The sequence below is a fragment of the Micromys minutus genome, assembly GCF_963924665.1.
Source record: "Micromys minutus genome assembly, chromosome: X".
NCBI lineage: Eukaryota > Metazoa > Chordata > Mammalia > Rodentia > Muridae > Micromys > Micromys minutus.
The window spans coordinates 126569725-126583812 of NC_137970.1; the positions used below are offsets into that span (position 1 = coordinate 126569725).

Genomic DNA, 14088 nt, shown 5'->3' on the forward strand with positions numbered 1-14088 from the left:
TCAATTATCTTTGACTTTATGCACCTACAGAAGTTGCAGAAATATTAAAAGACATTGAAGGTATTCTGATGGCAGTCAAGAACTAGATAACAATGCATAGTATTGTCTTGTCTTGTTTCTTTGCATAGCCCTGTCCTGGAACTCAATTTGTAGACCAGGCTGGTATGGAACTTAAGACAGATCCACCTGCCTCAGCCTCCCTAGTGTTCAGATTAAAGGTTGCCCCACAGCAAATATAAAATATTAATGGGGGAGTGGTTCATACCTGTAATCTCAACACTTTAGAGCCTGAGGCAGCATTGGCACAAGTTTGAGAACAGCCTGGGCTACATGAATTCCAGGCCAGCTTGGGCTAAGGATGAGATCCTATTTTACACACACAAAAATGTTACAAATAGGAAAATCCTGAGCAACTGAGTAACTGAATAGGCTAGGATCCTGCTAGGATCTCTCCAGATAAGTGCAATGAGAAGTTGGACTTAGGCATTTGGTGTCCAGGAGGTATAAACTGGAGTTCCTACAGATGAGAGCAAATATGACTAGGGTAAAGGGCTAAGAGGGACATAAGGGGGTAAAGCAGTGCAGTCCCAGAAATTACTAAGGATGTTAATGAGGCCTATAGAAGGCCAGGAAAGTGATATCAGAATATGGGACCCAAGACAGTTTATCTGCCAACTCCAACTCAGTTGTTGAAGGTAGCCAGATTTGGGGTCCCATCCCCAAATCTGTTTAACTTGTTAGCTCAATATGCTCTGGGCTGTGAAGATCCCTGCCACATAGAAGCTAGAAAAAAAAAGCATACCCCACTATGCACATTCACAAATTTCCCAAGGCCGCTGGGTGACATTTATTGTAAAAGCACATGGGTAAGGTTGGGTCCAGGTGGGGCAGGTTCTAGGAGGCAGAGTCAGAGGCCTCTGAGCTATCTTTGACATCTGTACTTTCTGTGGTCTCACTGACCTCACTGAGGTCCTTGCTGTCCCCACCACTATCCTCAGCAGCCAGGCCCTTCTCACGACAGGCCTCTCCTGAGCTCAGAAGCACGTTGCCTTTGTTCTCCGCCTTGTTCTCCATGGCCGCCAGCACCATGTGCCTGCCCTTTTCCTTCAGCTCCAGGTGCCGCCTCAGCTGCCGCCGGGAGCCCAGAGGGAAGCGGGTGGAAAGAGACAGGGCCTAAGTCTCCAGACAGGAGACAAGAGGAGCCAGACCCTGGGGCTGGCTGGGGGAAGGGACACAGTGAGAAGTGGTAGGGCCAAGACAGGAAATAGGACTGGGTAGAAATGTAGTTCAATTCTAGCTCTGCCCTAAGCCTGCTTCCTTCTCTGTAAAATGACAAAGTCCTATTGCCCTCAAATGTACTGCTGGGGAGCCCCCAAGACAGAGAGCAGTGCCTCTCTAGGAGGCTTGGTCAGGGAGACTCTTTCTCCCTAGCCTAGTTTAGTCCTAGATCTGAGCAGGCTACCTCTAACCCTAGTACTCCACCCACGTCTAGGCTTCTTCCCCAGAAAGCCCCTCTAGAGTCAATGAAGGCCATGTCCAGACTTGACAGCTTAGGAAGTGAGGGAAAGAGGGGCTCTCATTTCTAGTTCTACAACCACAAGGGTTGACAATCTTGGTCTTCCCTCTAGCCACAACTGCTTTACTGTCTCACAGCTTTTTGACATCTATGCTTTCTGTGGTCTTTCCCAAGTACAGAATTTCCTCTACTGCTGGAATTGCTGTCCTAGCCTAGCTAAACTCTTACCTCATCAGCCATCTGCGTGAGGTCCCGCTTCATTGCATATGCATCTTCCCCATCTGCATAGTATTTGGGCTCCACTTCGCTGATCCTGGGGGTAGGATCAAGACACATGCCTAGGGGCAAATTCTCCTGGTTCTTAGGCTACTGGGGTAAATGTCATCTCCCTTGGTAGGACCTTTGTAGAGGCAAAAAGCCAGTGTGAATGGGCTTTTCCTTTGTTTTTCATTTGAATGGACTCTTGTCCAACAGCTGTGATAGTTTTCTCTGCTCTTTCAGTGAAGTAAAGCAGCATATAGCATCCAGGGTACTTCACATTCCCAGATTGGCCACCACTTTTTCCCTAGCCTGACCAGCAAGGACTTGTGTCTGCTTCTTCCTCTCCCTGTCATTTACTGAACACACAGAAGTCCCTCTGCTAGGAAAGAGGAACACTATACCTACATGTAGGTGATCATCATAGACAACCTGGTTACTGACCAGATGGCTGAGGTGAGGGAGGTGTGTATGTGCACACTTGAGTAACCCTGACACTGGAAGGGAAGCCCTTTGATGACCTAGGAAGGTTCCTTGCCAGTCTTCAGGGTCATGTGTTGGGTATCTTCCTCAGTTGCTTTCCACTTTATGATAGGGTCTCTCACTGAATCAGAAACTTGTCCATTCAACTAGGCTGGTTGATTAGTAAACCCTAGGGATTCTCTTATCTTAACTTTTTCAGCACTAGGATAACAGGTACAGGGCACTGTATGTGGCTTTTATACAAGGGTGCTAGGGATCAAACACATGTCCTCACAATTAAGCTATCTCCTTAGCACCCCTATTTTGAGATAGGATCTTGCTATGTGGTTGAGATTAACCTGAAACTCCATATGCTAGGACTCTACTTTGAGTGCAGAGATTAAGAGGCATGCACTACCATACCCAGCTAGGAACTGCTGACTTAGTAAGTAAAAAGCAGTTCCTGCCACAGAGGCATCTTAACTAGGTCAAAGATCCCTCTATGATTTTGTATGTTGAACCCAGAAAAGCTGAAGATCACTGTACTCCCTCAAAGTCTAGTGTGGCTCAGTGGTTCCTCGAGTTAGTTTACTCCAGTCCCACTTTCAAGTGGCACTAAGTACTACGAAATCCTCTCTTCATGGAAATGCTCATGTCCGGAGTAGACCTGCCCTCAGCCACCAGAATACTCAGAGCAATAGGTTCCTTGTTGCTTTTGCTCATGGTCCCTTTTCCCTGCAGTTCCCTTTCATCTGCTCTTACTTGACGCTTCCTGGAGCCAACCACTTCTCAGTCTTTGCTCATGGCTCTAGCCTACCTTTCTTTACTCCTAAACCAGCAAAGAAGCTCTCTGTGTCCTTTACCACACTGCCCTTCACCAGTCTCACTAGCACTAAGCCACACCTCCTGTACCCAGCATATCTTGGACCCTCTCTACCACACACAGAGAAAACAGGTGCTTTCTTCAGGTTAACTCATCAGTGAATAGCCAATGAGTATACAGAAAGCCTCCCAACAATGTCTAGAATCCTTCCACCCCTTTCTCAGCCCAGCCAACTGGATGGATCATGCCACTTAAAGAAAGTCTTGATCTACTTACTGAAAGTTGAGGGTGTTGGAATAGAGATGCAGGGCGGCCCGGTTACTGTAGGGAAACAAGGCATTGCTGAGCTTCACAAACTTGGCCAGGCAAGTTGGCAAGCCATATCCTGCCCTTCTTCCTGGTCCCCCTCCCCCTTTCCACTATTTCCCATATTCTTATGAAGGCAGTAAACCCCAGAACCACTATCCTTCCTCCCCACTTCCCAGCATTGCCCTTTTCCCCCAACTTGGCTTCCACCTCTTCCTGACATGCAGAGAGACATATTTGGCATTGAAGTTCTCTATCATGGCTCGAGAGGCCTGGTCCATCAGCTTCTGAGCCAGGCCAAGGCGCCGGTGGGAACGCTTCACAGCCTGAGAGAAGAAGATGGGCAGAAGTGCAACCACTGTGGCTCTTCAATTATCTCCAATCCACCACTACCAAACCCTCAGTAGCTGTACTCACCAGTGAGGTGATATGTCCGTGGGGCACATCGTCTGGATCCTCTTCCCTAGAAGAGAAAGCTAGAAAGGAGCCTGGTATGGGTGTCATCTATCTGGACACCTGTGCACAACAGGTTCACAGGCTCTTTGTGACTGATCCTACAGCACCCCAGATCCAGAAAGAGGAGAACTAGAAACTTCTGAATCAAAATAACCGATCACAATCCCCTCAAAGCTACAAGCTACACCTACCAGATATGTACAGTGTCAACAGATCACCCTGCAAGTGACACCCCCAAAAGCCAGCTGTTAAACCACAAAAAGAACAATGCTGATTGCAGAGCACTAAGTGAGAGGAGCCAGTTTGCTACCATTCCAACTCTGCATCATTATGAAAAGATGACCTTGTTATAGGAGGTTGAGGGAGGGATAGATATTCTTCAAAGACTCTTTGACTGTCCAATTCAGGGAGTGTGCAACACAGAAACACAACAATGAGAACAGGAATCTGCTTAACAAAATCTGTATTGGTTTCTCACTTCTAACAACTGTACCATACATGGTAGTGAGAAAACAAATGTGGAGTAGGGGTGTATGGAAAAACTCTGTACCTTCTGCTCAATTTTTCTGTCAGTTTAGAGCTATCCTACAACCCTGTTAATTAAAAAAAAAATCCATAACAAGCTGGGCATAGTTAAATCCCAGCATTGAGAAAGCTCAGCATAAAGACTGCCTGAGTCTGGATAACAGAATGCCTCTCAAACTAATTCACAGCTTCCCATTCCCTTCTCCAAAGCTTTTGTCTCAGTTCCTCAACACCCTGTCTTAGCATTGGGGTCTTTTCTTCCTCCTTGGTGACTCACATTTTAGCCAAGACGTACCCCACAATCTTCCCATTCTCATCTTCAGCAATGTAAGAAAGCTGGTGACAGAAAGGAAAAGGAAGTCAGGTAAAGCAAGCAGCAGGATAGAGCTCACTGCCAGCCTCCTACTGTGTGGGACAGTGGGAAGCTGCCAAAAAAAAAAAGTGAGTTGTGACATTTGGTAACCACTGAAATGCAAGGTTTCCCTATTTTACACTTGTGCCTTCTCTTTATCTGAAAAAGGGTAGGCACAGGTGAGATTCCTATCTCCACTCTGTGGAGCCTACATTTCCTATATACACCCTTTTCATTTGCCAGGCTTCCCCCAACAACAAGGCCCTCCCTCACTCCTCACTGTACTTCGGTTCTTATGCCCTTGCCCACTGCATTGACTCACTCAGATCCATTTTTCCCTTCTGTTGCACCCTCCACTCTTACAAAAACGCAAAAGCTGCCCACCTGGGGCCAAGACAGACCATGATAGAAATAGTACTTCATCTGGTAGTTCTCGGGCAGGCAGAGAAGGTTGCAGTGCTGCATGTTCATCAGGTCCTCAGGCTGCATGACAGTAAGACACGGTTAGTCCAGGCAGCAGTGACTAAGAGGGCCACGTGTGTGTGGCCCCTGGGCCTCCCCTTCCCCCGTTGGTCAGAGTCACTACTATATGACTTTGCACAAGCCCGGTTTCTATGCGGCGTGCAAAACGCGCCAGTTCCAGGATTGAGCAATAGCGCCCAGAGGTTATGGAGCCCACTCAACGAGACCTGAATTAGGGAAACGCGAGATAATTGCGAGATGTCTAAAGCAGGCTACAGCAGCCTTAAAGTCCGGCGGCCGCGGACCAACAGGGCCACAGCACCAGATCCCTCGACAGCATGCTCACGCGGTCACCCGGTAAAGCCAGTCGGTGCGGACAGGCTGGCTCCCCGTCACCTCACCCTAGCATTGCGGATGTTCATCACGGCGGCGGTGGAGCTTGCGGGTCCTTGTGATCGTGAACGCGCGCGCTCGGCAGGCACTCAGAAGCAAGGTAGGGACGACCTGAGCCGGGGCTGAGAGTATGGCCAGGATTCTGGGGCTGCAGCGGAAAAGGCGTGTTGCTCTGACCGACCCGCAGCGGAAGTACCCAGCTACGGGATCGACCTCCGATCTGCACAACCAATGAGCGTGGCACTTAACGCCTATTGGGCACAGTGGAGCAGCGCTCTGGTGGTGCATTAGAAGCTGCCACGATGATTGGGCAAGGCGACCAGAGTAGAAAGTAGTTGTACCCTCCTGCGGAGCCCACAGAGGTGCGCACACAATCATGTGGTACAGGGTCAATTTTATTTCGAGCCTTTGCGGGTGGGCACAGCGGGGAAAGAGCCTGGGGGGGCGGGGCCAAGGCGTTGAAGTAGGGTTCCCAGAATCTGCTCGCACATGGCCAGGCACCGCGGCACGTGGAAGCAGCCTGTGGGGGAGAATGAACCCCGGTGTTGGGATGACCCGGAGAGCCGGGTGCCACAAACCCCTACAATCTCGCCCTGTTCCTCGCTCACCTTTAAAAGGACCTCCTTTGATGGTAAGGGCTACCTTTCCCTCTTGGTTCAGGTAGCCAAACCATTCCCCATACTCAGGATCACGAAACTAAAATAAAGAGACAATGACAGCTAGTGTCTGGTAGGACTCACGCAAATGTCACTGGTTGAGGAAGGGGACCTCGCTGTCCCCGTTGGGCCAGCACCAAAGGTTAGAGTAAAAAGAGCACCGTTTCACAAATCAGTACTTTCAGTGGACCATGTTCTGGGAAAAGATGAAAGCTGAAAGCCCTCTTAGCACATGACCTGATGGGGAGGGGCTACAGGCTGTGTGCTGCTACATTGAGAGAACAGGTGCTCTAAATTTAATTATGGCGTGTTATCTAACACTTAAAATTGAATACTTAAAAAACACACATTTTTACCTTACCTAAGTTTTTTTTAAAAAAAGAAAAAGGAACAAAAACAAAGAATCTTAGATTGAACTGCCAACAAACTTTGCAACTAGTGACTTCCCTGGAGTTCTTTTGTCCCCTACTTCACAGGCCTTTGGTCTAAAAAAAAAAATCTTTGGATTACAAGCAGAGACTCATAACTCCTGCCCTTGCATACCAAGGACTCGAAGGCTTTCCTTTAGCTTTATGTAATGGGGCACGTCTTTAGTCCCTACCTCAGGAGGCAAAGGCTTGACACATTTCTGTAAGGTTCAGGCCAACCTGGTCTTCTCTCTTGACCATAAGTTCTGAACATACCTCTCACTTCTTTTGACCCTGTCCAGTGGGTCTGATGCTTCAGATCAGATGGCTGGACACCCATTCACTGCACACCCCATTCTTCTTTCACTGAGGCTTTTCACTTCCCTAAAATGTAGCCAGATCCTTATCCATTTCTTCCAATTTTGCTCTCATTGATAAAATAGTTAAGTAGAGCCCCTTCTTAGAAGGCTTATAGAACAAACCAATTGCATTAAAGTTTGCTACCAAAATGTTCCCTTTAAACTGTGACATGAGGGCTGGAGAGATGGCTCAGTGATTAAGAGCACTGACTGCTCTTCCAGAGGTCCTAAGTTCAATTCCCAGCAACCACATGGTGGCTCACAACCATCTGACACCCTCTTCTGGTGTGTCTGACAGCTACAGTGTACTCACATATAATAAACAAATCTTTTTTTTTAATTGTGACATGAGTTGTACATTTTAAATAGTGTGATGGTTCATGTCTGTAATCTCAGCAATCAGGAGGCTGAGGCAGAAAAATAAGTTCAAGGCCAGTCCAGATTTTGTCTCAAAGAGTGGTGGTGATGCATTCCTCAAGTGAAGTATGACTAGCTCTGTATCTATTCTTTGTAACTTTTGAGTAGCCTTGTCCTTATTATGTATTTATTTTTGAGAAAAATCTCACTATGTATCCCCGACTGTCTTGGAATTTATGTGGCTCAAGCTGGCCTGGAACTCGGTAGAGATCTTATTACCTCTGTCTCCCCATTGCTGGCACTAAAGATAGGCTCCATAACTGGCTCATGTCTTTAACTACTTGATCTGACACAAAATAATAAGGAGAGGGCAGGAAGAAGGAAAACTAACAAGTTCTCAATTGTTTTCCATAGATTGTTCCTTGATCATCTGAATTTTGGCTTAGTTACTATCTACCTGTTGATTATAACTTTTGCAATTCATTTTTCTTGTTCTCATTTGAGACTTCAGCACAGGCAGGCTTTGAACTCACAGTCCTCCTTCCTTGGCCTTCCAAGTGCTGAGATTACAGAGATGCACAGTGGGCTCTTGGAATTGTTTAATGTCATCTCCATCTTGTTCAGGTGCATTTTTATTTAATTTTATAGTTAAGATTGGTGGATTCTAATCAATACCCTTAATGAATGTATTCATTATTCAGACAGTGATGCAACCTAATAGCTGATGTCTTTTGGAAGTAGGGGTATTTGAGACAGCTCCAGTTGCTTGTTTAGATACAATGCAATAAAAAAATGACTTGTATGTTTTTTTGCCTCTAATAACAATAAAACCAGGCTAGATTTCAGTTACAGTTAGTACAAAACACCCAAATGTAGTAGCACACACCTGTCATCCCAGTACTCAGGAGTCAAGGTGGAGGAGGTAGGAGGAAGAAGTATAAAGTTATCTTCAGCTACATATTGAGTTTTTATGGTCATTTTAGGTTACATGAGACATCTAAAAAATAATCACACAAATTGTCATTTTCTTTTAGAACCAAAGCCATAACCATAGAATGAAAGAGTCTCTGCTACAGGTGTAGGATAACCACTGGAATAGTGACTTTAGAAACACCAGCAGTCTTGAGGAACACTATCTTCATTAGGTATACTACCCTCTGGAGGCCCTTGTTTGGTTTCTTTCTTAGTTCATGACTGATTCTAGTCTCCTTCACTAGCCCTGATGCTTTATCCTCTTTACCTTCTATACTGAAAAAAATTACCTTACTCTTTGCTCTCCATAATATCTAATGTTGTTGATATTTGTTTGTTTGTTTGAGACAAGATCTCCCTATGTAGCTGGTTAGTCTCAAACTTATTATTGTAGACCAAGCTGGTCTCTATGCTGTGATCTGGTTCCAGCCACCCAAGGGCTAGGATTACAGGTATGTACTATCATGCCCAAGTCACCTACATCAAATATGACAACTAGGTTTTGTAGCAAGCCAAATTTCTCTCTTCTGAACACAGCCTCTTAAACTCATCTGCTGGACTATGAGCTATACTTAAGTCAGTAAAGTGCCTTGCAAACAGGAAGACCTAAGTTTGGTCCCAGAACCCATATGAAAACAAGTGGATAGCATACTTTAAAATCCCACCACTGAGAGGTAAAGATAGGATTATTCTAAGGATTCACCTTCATAGCTAGTTTACCAGTGTTGCTACTTCGAAACCTTATCTTCTCAACAAAAAGGTATGTAGTGACTGAGGAACACCACCTGAGATTGTCTGACCTACCTCCATTCTCCCGTGTGTGTGTGTGTGTGTGTGTGTGTGTGTGTGTGTGTGTTTCTGTCTCTTACATGCACGCATACACACATATACTTGCAGGGGACGGGCGAGAAACCAACTGGTGATTTACCAGCCAGACATCCTAGCTATTGGATTCCCTGTCAAGGCTCAGGCTTACTGGCACTGGTAGATCAAGGGTGTTCCTGCTATGTGGAACCCATTCCTTTCCCTTCTGTTGAATATACACAGGCATACTCTGCCCTCCTTTGTTTTGGATCCTTGCTCACAAGGTCTTCCCTGACCCCTCCATAAGAAAGTTATGTATCATTTGATATCTGCTTTGTTTTCCACAGCTCATTGGTCTCTATGTTTGCTTGTTTACTCAATTAGAGTCTGATTACCTAGTAAGGTATATTCATTAAGGCAGAGCTTCTTGGTTCAACAAACAAAAGGCAGTCTTGGAACTTTCAGTGCAGCTGAGGGTAACATCTGGTGAATGGGCTAGGGGAGGCTGAGGGAAAGCCTCTTGGACCCCTGTTTCTCTCTCTCTTGCTGCCTAGGCTTCCATGGGACAAAGAGACAACACTTACATGCTGGAAGGTATACTCAGCCACTTGGTAGAAGAGGTGCAGCAAGGCTGGGTCCCCACTGTCACTGTATCCCATGAGGAAGGCAATCATAGCTTCACTGTGTGGCCACCACAGCTTCATGTTCCATTCCAGCTGAGAGTAGAGCAGATATGGGCAGATGAGGTCCCTGTAGGCTTTAGGAAGACAATTAAAATCCTCTGTTCTGGTTCAGTCTGTCTGGCTTAGGACTTGGTGTTTAAACATGGGGGAGATATGAGGGATATAGTTTGAATAGTCTTTAAGAGTAGGGCTAGCCTTCTGTCATATATGTACCCTAAGCAGCACCTTAAAAGGAGACAAGTACTGGGGAAGGCTCCCTTTAGTTTTTTAATTAGAATACTGTCTGCCGTGTCACACTGTCTTTAGGCCTTTTGGACACTGCTGCTACCCATGGATACAGTACCCTCTGCAGATCTCCAGAAGGATCAGATAACAGTCGATCAGAGGAACAATTATAATTTCACAGAATAATGGGATGGAGAGGTTTGGGCTCTAGGTTGAAATTTTTGTTACTGCTGCTGCTGTTTTTGAGACAGGATCTCACTATGTAGTTCTGACTGTCCTGAAACTCATTTTGTAAACCAAACTGGCCTCAAATTAATAAAGATCCACCTGTCTCTGCCTCCCAAGTGCTAGGATTGAAGGAATGCACAATCACACCCAGATCCTACTACATGATAGGCTTTTTGCAGACTGTTCTGGGCTCTCCAACCTGGGTAGGGCAGAGATCATCAGCATCCTGGAAGTAGAAAAGGCCTCCATGCTCAGGGTCCCATCCAGAGTGGAAAGGCAACAAGAGAAACTTGTCAATAATGTGCATTCGAAGTTTGGAATCACCTTTCCTGAGAGCATACTGGAGCAGAAACCAGCCAGCTTCCAGTGTATGGCCTAGTGAGAGTTGAAGGAAAATCAGGCAAGAATCAGATTCCCCACTTCTAGGCATCTGAGGGCTTGAGCTCCTGGTACCCCCCTTCCTTCTCAAGGGTGAGAGATTCTTGAACTCTGTCACAAGATACCCCCTGCCTTTCTGCCTGGACTCCATGCCCACTCCTAGGCAGTCTGTCCCCTCCCACTCTCTGCTCCTTGGTGGAAGGAGGAGGGCTACCCCTCCCATCTGATATTCCAAACTCAAAGATGAGTGCTTTCCTAACAAACAGGCCTAGCACATGCCTTCACCTGGATTCTGATGTCTTCCAAGGCAACCAGGGAGCTCTTTGCCATCCTCTGATATATTCTCCAGTACAACTTGTCCATCCCTCTGCCAGGAAAGGGACAAGAGACAGCAGTTTCCAGTTCAGGTAACTCAATCAGAAAAGTCTAAGTTCAAAAGTCCCTTCCTCTGCCCTTGGTACCAGCCATACACCTACTCAATAGGTCTCAAGGGGCATTTTTGGTTGTGTGTTTTGAAACAGTCTTTGTTAGCCCATGCTGGTCTCAAACTATACAAGCAAGGCTGACCTTGAACTCCATTTTCTTCTGCTTCCATCTCCAGAGTTCTGAAATTACAAATATGTGTACCATGCCCTGCTCCAGAACATTTTTGGAATGGCTGATTGCCTCCAATGAACCTAGTAGGTTCTGACCCTTGCTTTAGGTCTGGGTCTCTTAAGTAAGGAGGGTAAAACACTGAATGAGGAGACAGGCAAGACCAACTTTGATGCCCACAGAGGCTAGGGAAGAACATAGATCAAGTCCTCTTTTCCTGATCTCAGAATGTGCCTGCTGCTCTGGCCTCTTATTTCTGTCTTAGAACACACCTATTTCTGTCCCCAGCAAGTTGGGCTCCAACTTCTTGAAGGCCCTGGGCTGTATTTCAAATGAATGAGCTTCCTTGGATCCTCCTGTCTACAAAGCTGAAGAACAGATGACTTCAGGTAGAGGAGCCTATGCAGAGTGAGAGAATGGAGTTCACTTTGCCCCTGTCTCTATGCCTACCTGGACATGCTGAAGAATCCTTTGGGCACACCAGTCCCCTAGTTCTGCATACTTCTTGGTCAGCTCCTCATCTTCTTCTCCAAGCTGCTCCACAAGGTTGAGTAGCATCATGGGCACTGCCATGGGCTCTGAGGCCAGTGTTCCTGAGAGCTGAGGCTGGCCCAGCTCAGCTGGGTCCTCCCTTACCCAGTGGATGATCTGATCCATCATCTCCACAGCTTCACTCTGGGGAGACCAAAGAGGCTGCCCTGTCCCAGCACATACTTTTCCCCTCAAGGACTCAGGACTCAGCTTCTTCTCCAAAGATACCTGTTCTTCTTGGAGCTCTCCAGGGCTAGCCCTACAGCCAGGCATCAGAGGCCAAGCAGATCCTCCTTACACTACTTTTAGGGGCTCTGGGATTCAGGTCACTCTCAGGTGGAAGGGCCCAGTTAAGAAAGAGAGAACCTTTTCTACCTGGACACGGGGCACTGATGGATCCCTGTTTGCCCAGGGTCCCTTTGGTAGTATAGGAGGTGGGGGAGAGCTGAGGAGACAAGGTGGTCACAAAATGTTAGGAAAAGAATACATGGAACTTGTGACAGGTTCCCAGGCCTGTCATCAGAGTGCACTCCTGCCCAACAGCCTGTATCCCTCACAGGTTCCCACATACCTGATAATGCATTTCCCCTGTTACTTTCCACAGTTCATTCATGGCCATGGTGTAGAAGCACTCGCTGAAAATGGTTCGTTGCACCTTCACTGGACGGCCGTCCCGGGTCAGCACAAAAGCACATTTCTTGGCAGGTGGTGCCACCCGGGCATAACGAAACAAAAATTCACCACCTGGTGGTTGGGGAGTATGCATGCTAGATGAGGACTCCAAATATACTGCCTCTTGGAATCTGCCCAGTCCCTTTGCTTTTCTGGACCCCTTTAGATACATTGAATAAATAACCCTCTGAAGTTCCTTGGGAGATGGGTTAGGAGAGGGTACCTGCTTTTGCTGCATCCAGAAGCTCAACACGGCGGAAGCGCTCAAAACTTCGGTATAAGCGACAATACATCCATACCTGTGTGAGAACACAGTTTAAAGAGGAGTAGCTGGGGTGGGGGAATCCTAGGTATCCGTGGGTATACCTATTGTGTGAACGCCTTAAGTGCAAACTGACCTGCCTCCCCTGCAGCCAGACATATTTGAGGTGATCATATACCTGCCCATCGCGGCCAAGGCATGTGAAGAAGCCCCTGTGAGACACATATTGTTAGAAAAAGAGGGAAAGGGCCATGAATACTTCTCCATAGCTTCACTACTCTCCTGAAATCAGATCTGTGAGTCACCTGCAAGTGAGATGAGGGGGGGAGGGAGCCCTAGAAAATCATGGCATGGTAGCTAACCCGTGTTCCTGGTCATGGGAATGCTTCATCCAGAAAGCGATCACACTGTCGAGCTCTTGTCCCACACGTTTCTTCCAGACCTGCAGTGTCTCCCGTTCCTTCTCCATGTCCTGTGAAGTAATTCAGGTCAGGGCAGGGAGGCACAACTCTTCCTTCACAAGGACTTCCTGAGCCGACTCGAGTAGGTCCCAGAGCTACTTGATTCCACCCCACCACCAAAGGGCCTCAAGCCAAGGATACAGTACTCCCACCTCTTCAATGGGCTTCTGACCTACCATTAGCTGGAATCATCCACTACCACTGACCTGTAATACTAGGAGTCCTAGGTCCATCATCTGCTTTCCTCCAGGAAATCGGTTGGTCGCGATCTCGTGACTGTCACTCAGCTGACCGAGCAGTGTCCCACCCACTTGATCCTCCAGGGAGTTCCAAAGGGCCCGGGTTGGGGGCGGGACAAAGGGCGGGTTTTAAAGCCCCGCCTCCTGCTCTTCTAGGTTTGGACTGAGCAGTCTTGCTCTAGATCCCCCTGGTGAAAACTGGGTGAGGAAGTCTCGGCTTTTGGGGAGGGAGTAGGGAGGAGACTGAATCTGGGCCTGGCAACTGAAGCTGGTGATCCCAACAGATTGTGGAGTTAGGGTGCCCCTGGAAATGCCTGAATCCTGAGACCCTGTGACCCCATATTGTCGGCAAGCCCTTTCTGCCAATTTGGTCCTTTAGCTTTAACCGTCTGAACCCAGTAATTTACAACAATTAGCCCTGGTTGCTAGTTGCTTCACCACCAAGGATGCTTCTGGAAAAACAGGTGGTAACCATGCAGAGTGGAGTGGGCATCCTCCAGCTTTCTGAGCCTGCCTCCTAGCTACACAGTATAGGTTGGCTTGTGACAGGCTGATAAATCTGTTCCCCATTCTTGCTACCCACTGGGTAGTACTGTGGAGAGAGAGTTCCAACCAGAGGTACTTTGGGGAGCTTGGACATGTTCTGACTTTGTTTTATCATTTTATTTTATGTGTTTGAGTATTTATGCCTCTACGTATGTCTGTGT

General features: G+C 47.2%; 2 protein-coding genes across 6 annotated transcripts; both read right to left on the reverse strand.

Moving 5' to 3' along the window:
• Positions 1-837: 837 nt before the first annotated feature.
• On the reverse strand, positions 838-5697 carry NAA10 (N-alpha-acetyltransferase 10, NatA catalytic subunit). Of its 5 annotated transcripts, none has more exons than XM_080909694.1 (8): positions 5562-5697; positions 5083-5181; positions 4642-4682; positions 3783-3828; positions 3576-3691; positions 3336-3380; positions 1745-1829; positions 838-1128 (listed from the first exon to the last, which is right to left on the reverse strand). In XM_080909694.1, exons 1-8 carry the CDS (start codon positions 5580-5582, stop codon positions 895-897), a joined length of 687 nt encoding a protein of 228 aa, XP_080765820.1. In that variant the 5' UTR covers positions 5583-5697; the 3' UTR covers positions 838-894. The 5 variants fall into 5 exon arrangements, with proteins under 5 accessions (XP_080765820.1, XP_080765819.1, XP_080765822.1 ...); XM_080909693.1 differs by having other exon boundaries at positions 4624-4682; XM_080909696.1 differs by having other exon boundaries at positions 3783-3841; positions 4624-4682.
• A 238-nt stretch (positions 5698-5935) lies between these two features.
• On the reverse strand, positions 5936-13400 carry RENBP (renin binding protein). The gene is made up of 11 exons (XM_080910775.1): positions 13349-13400; positions 13044-13153; positions 12818-12893; positions 12643-12718; positions 12319-12491; positions 11667-11891; positions 10908-10989; positions 10444-10619; positions 9693-9824; positions 6162-6249; positions 5936-6073 (listed from the first exon to the last, which is right to left on the reverse strand). Exons 1-11 carry the CDS (start codon positions 13376-13378, stop codon positions 5949-5951), a joined length of 1293 nt encoding a protein of 430 aa, XP_080766901.1. The 5' UTR covers positions 13379-13400; the 3' UTR covers positions 5936-5948.
• Between the last annotated feature and the right edge of the window lie 688 nt (positions 13401-14088).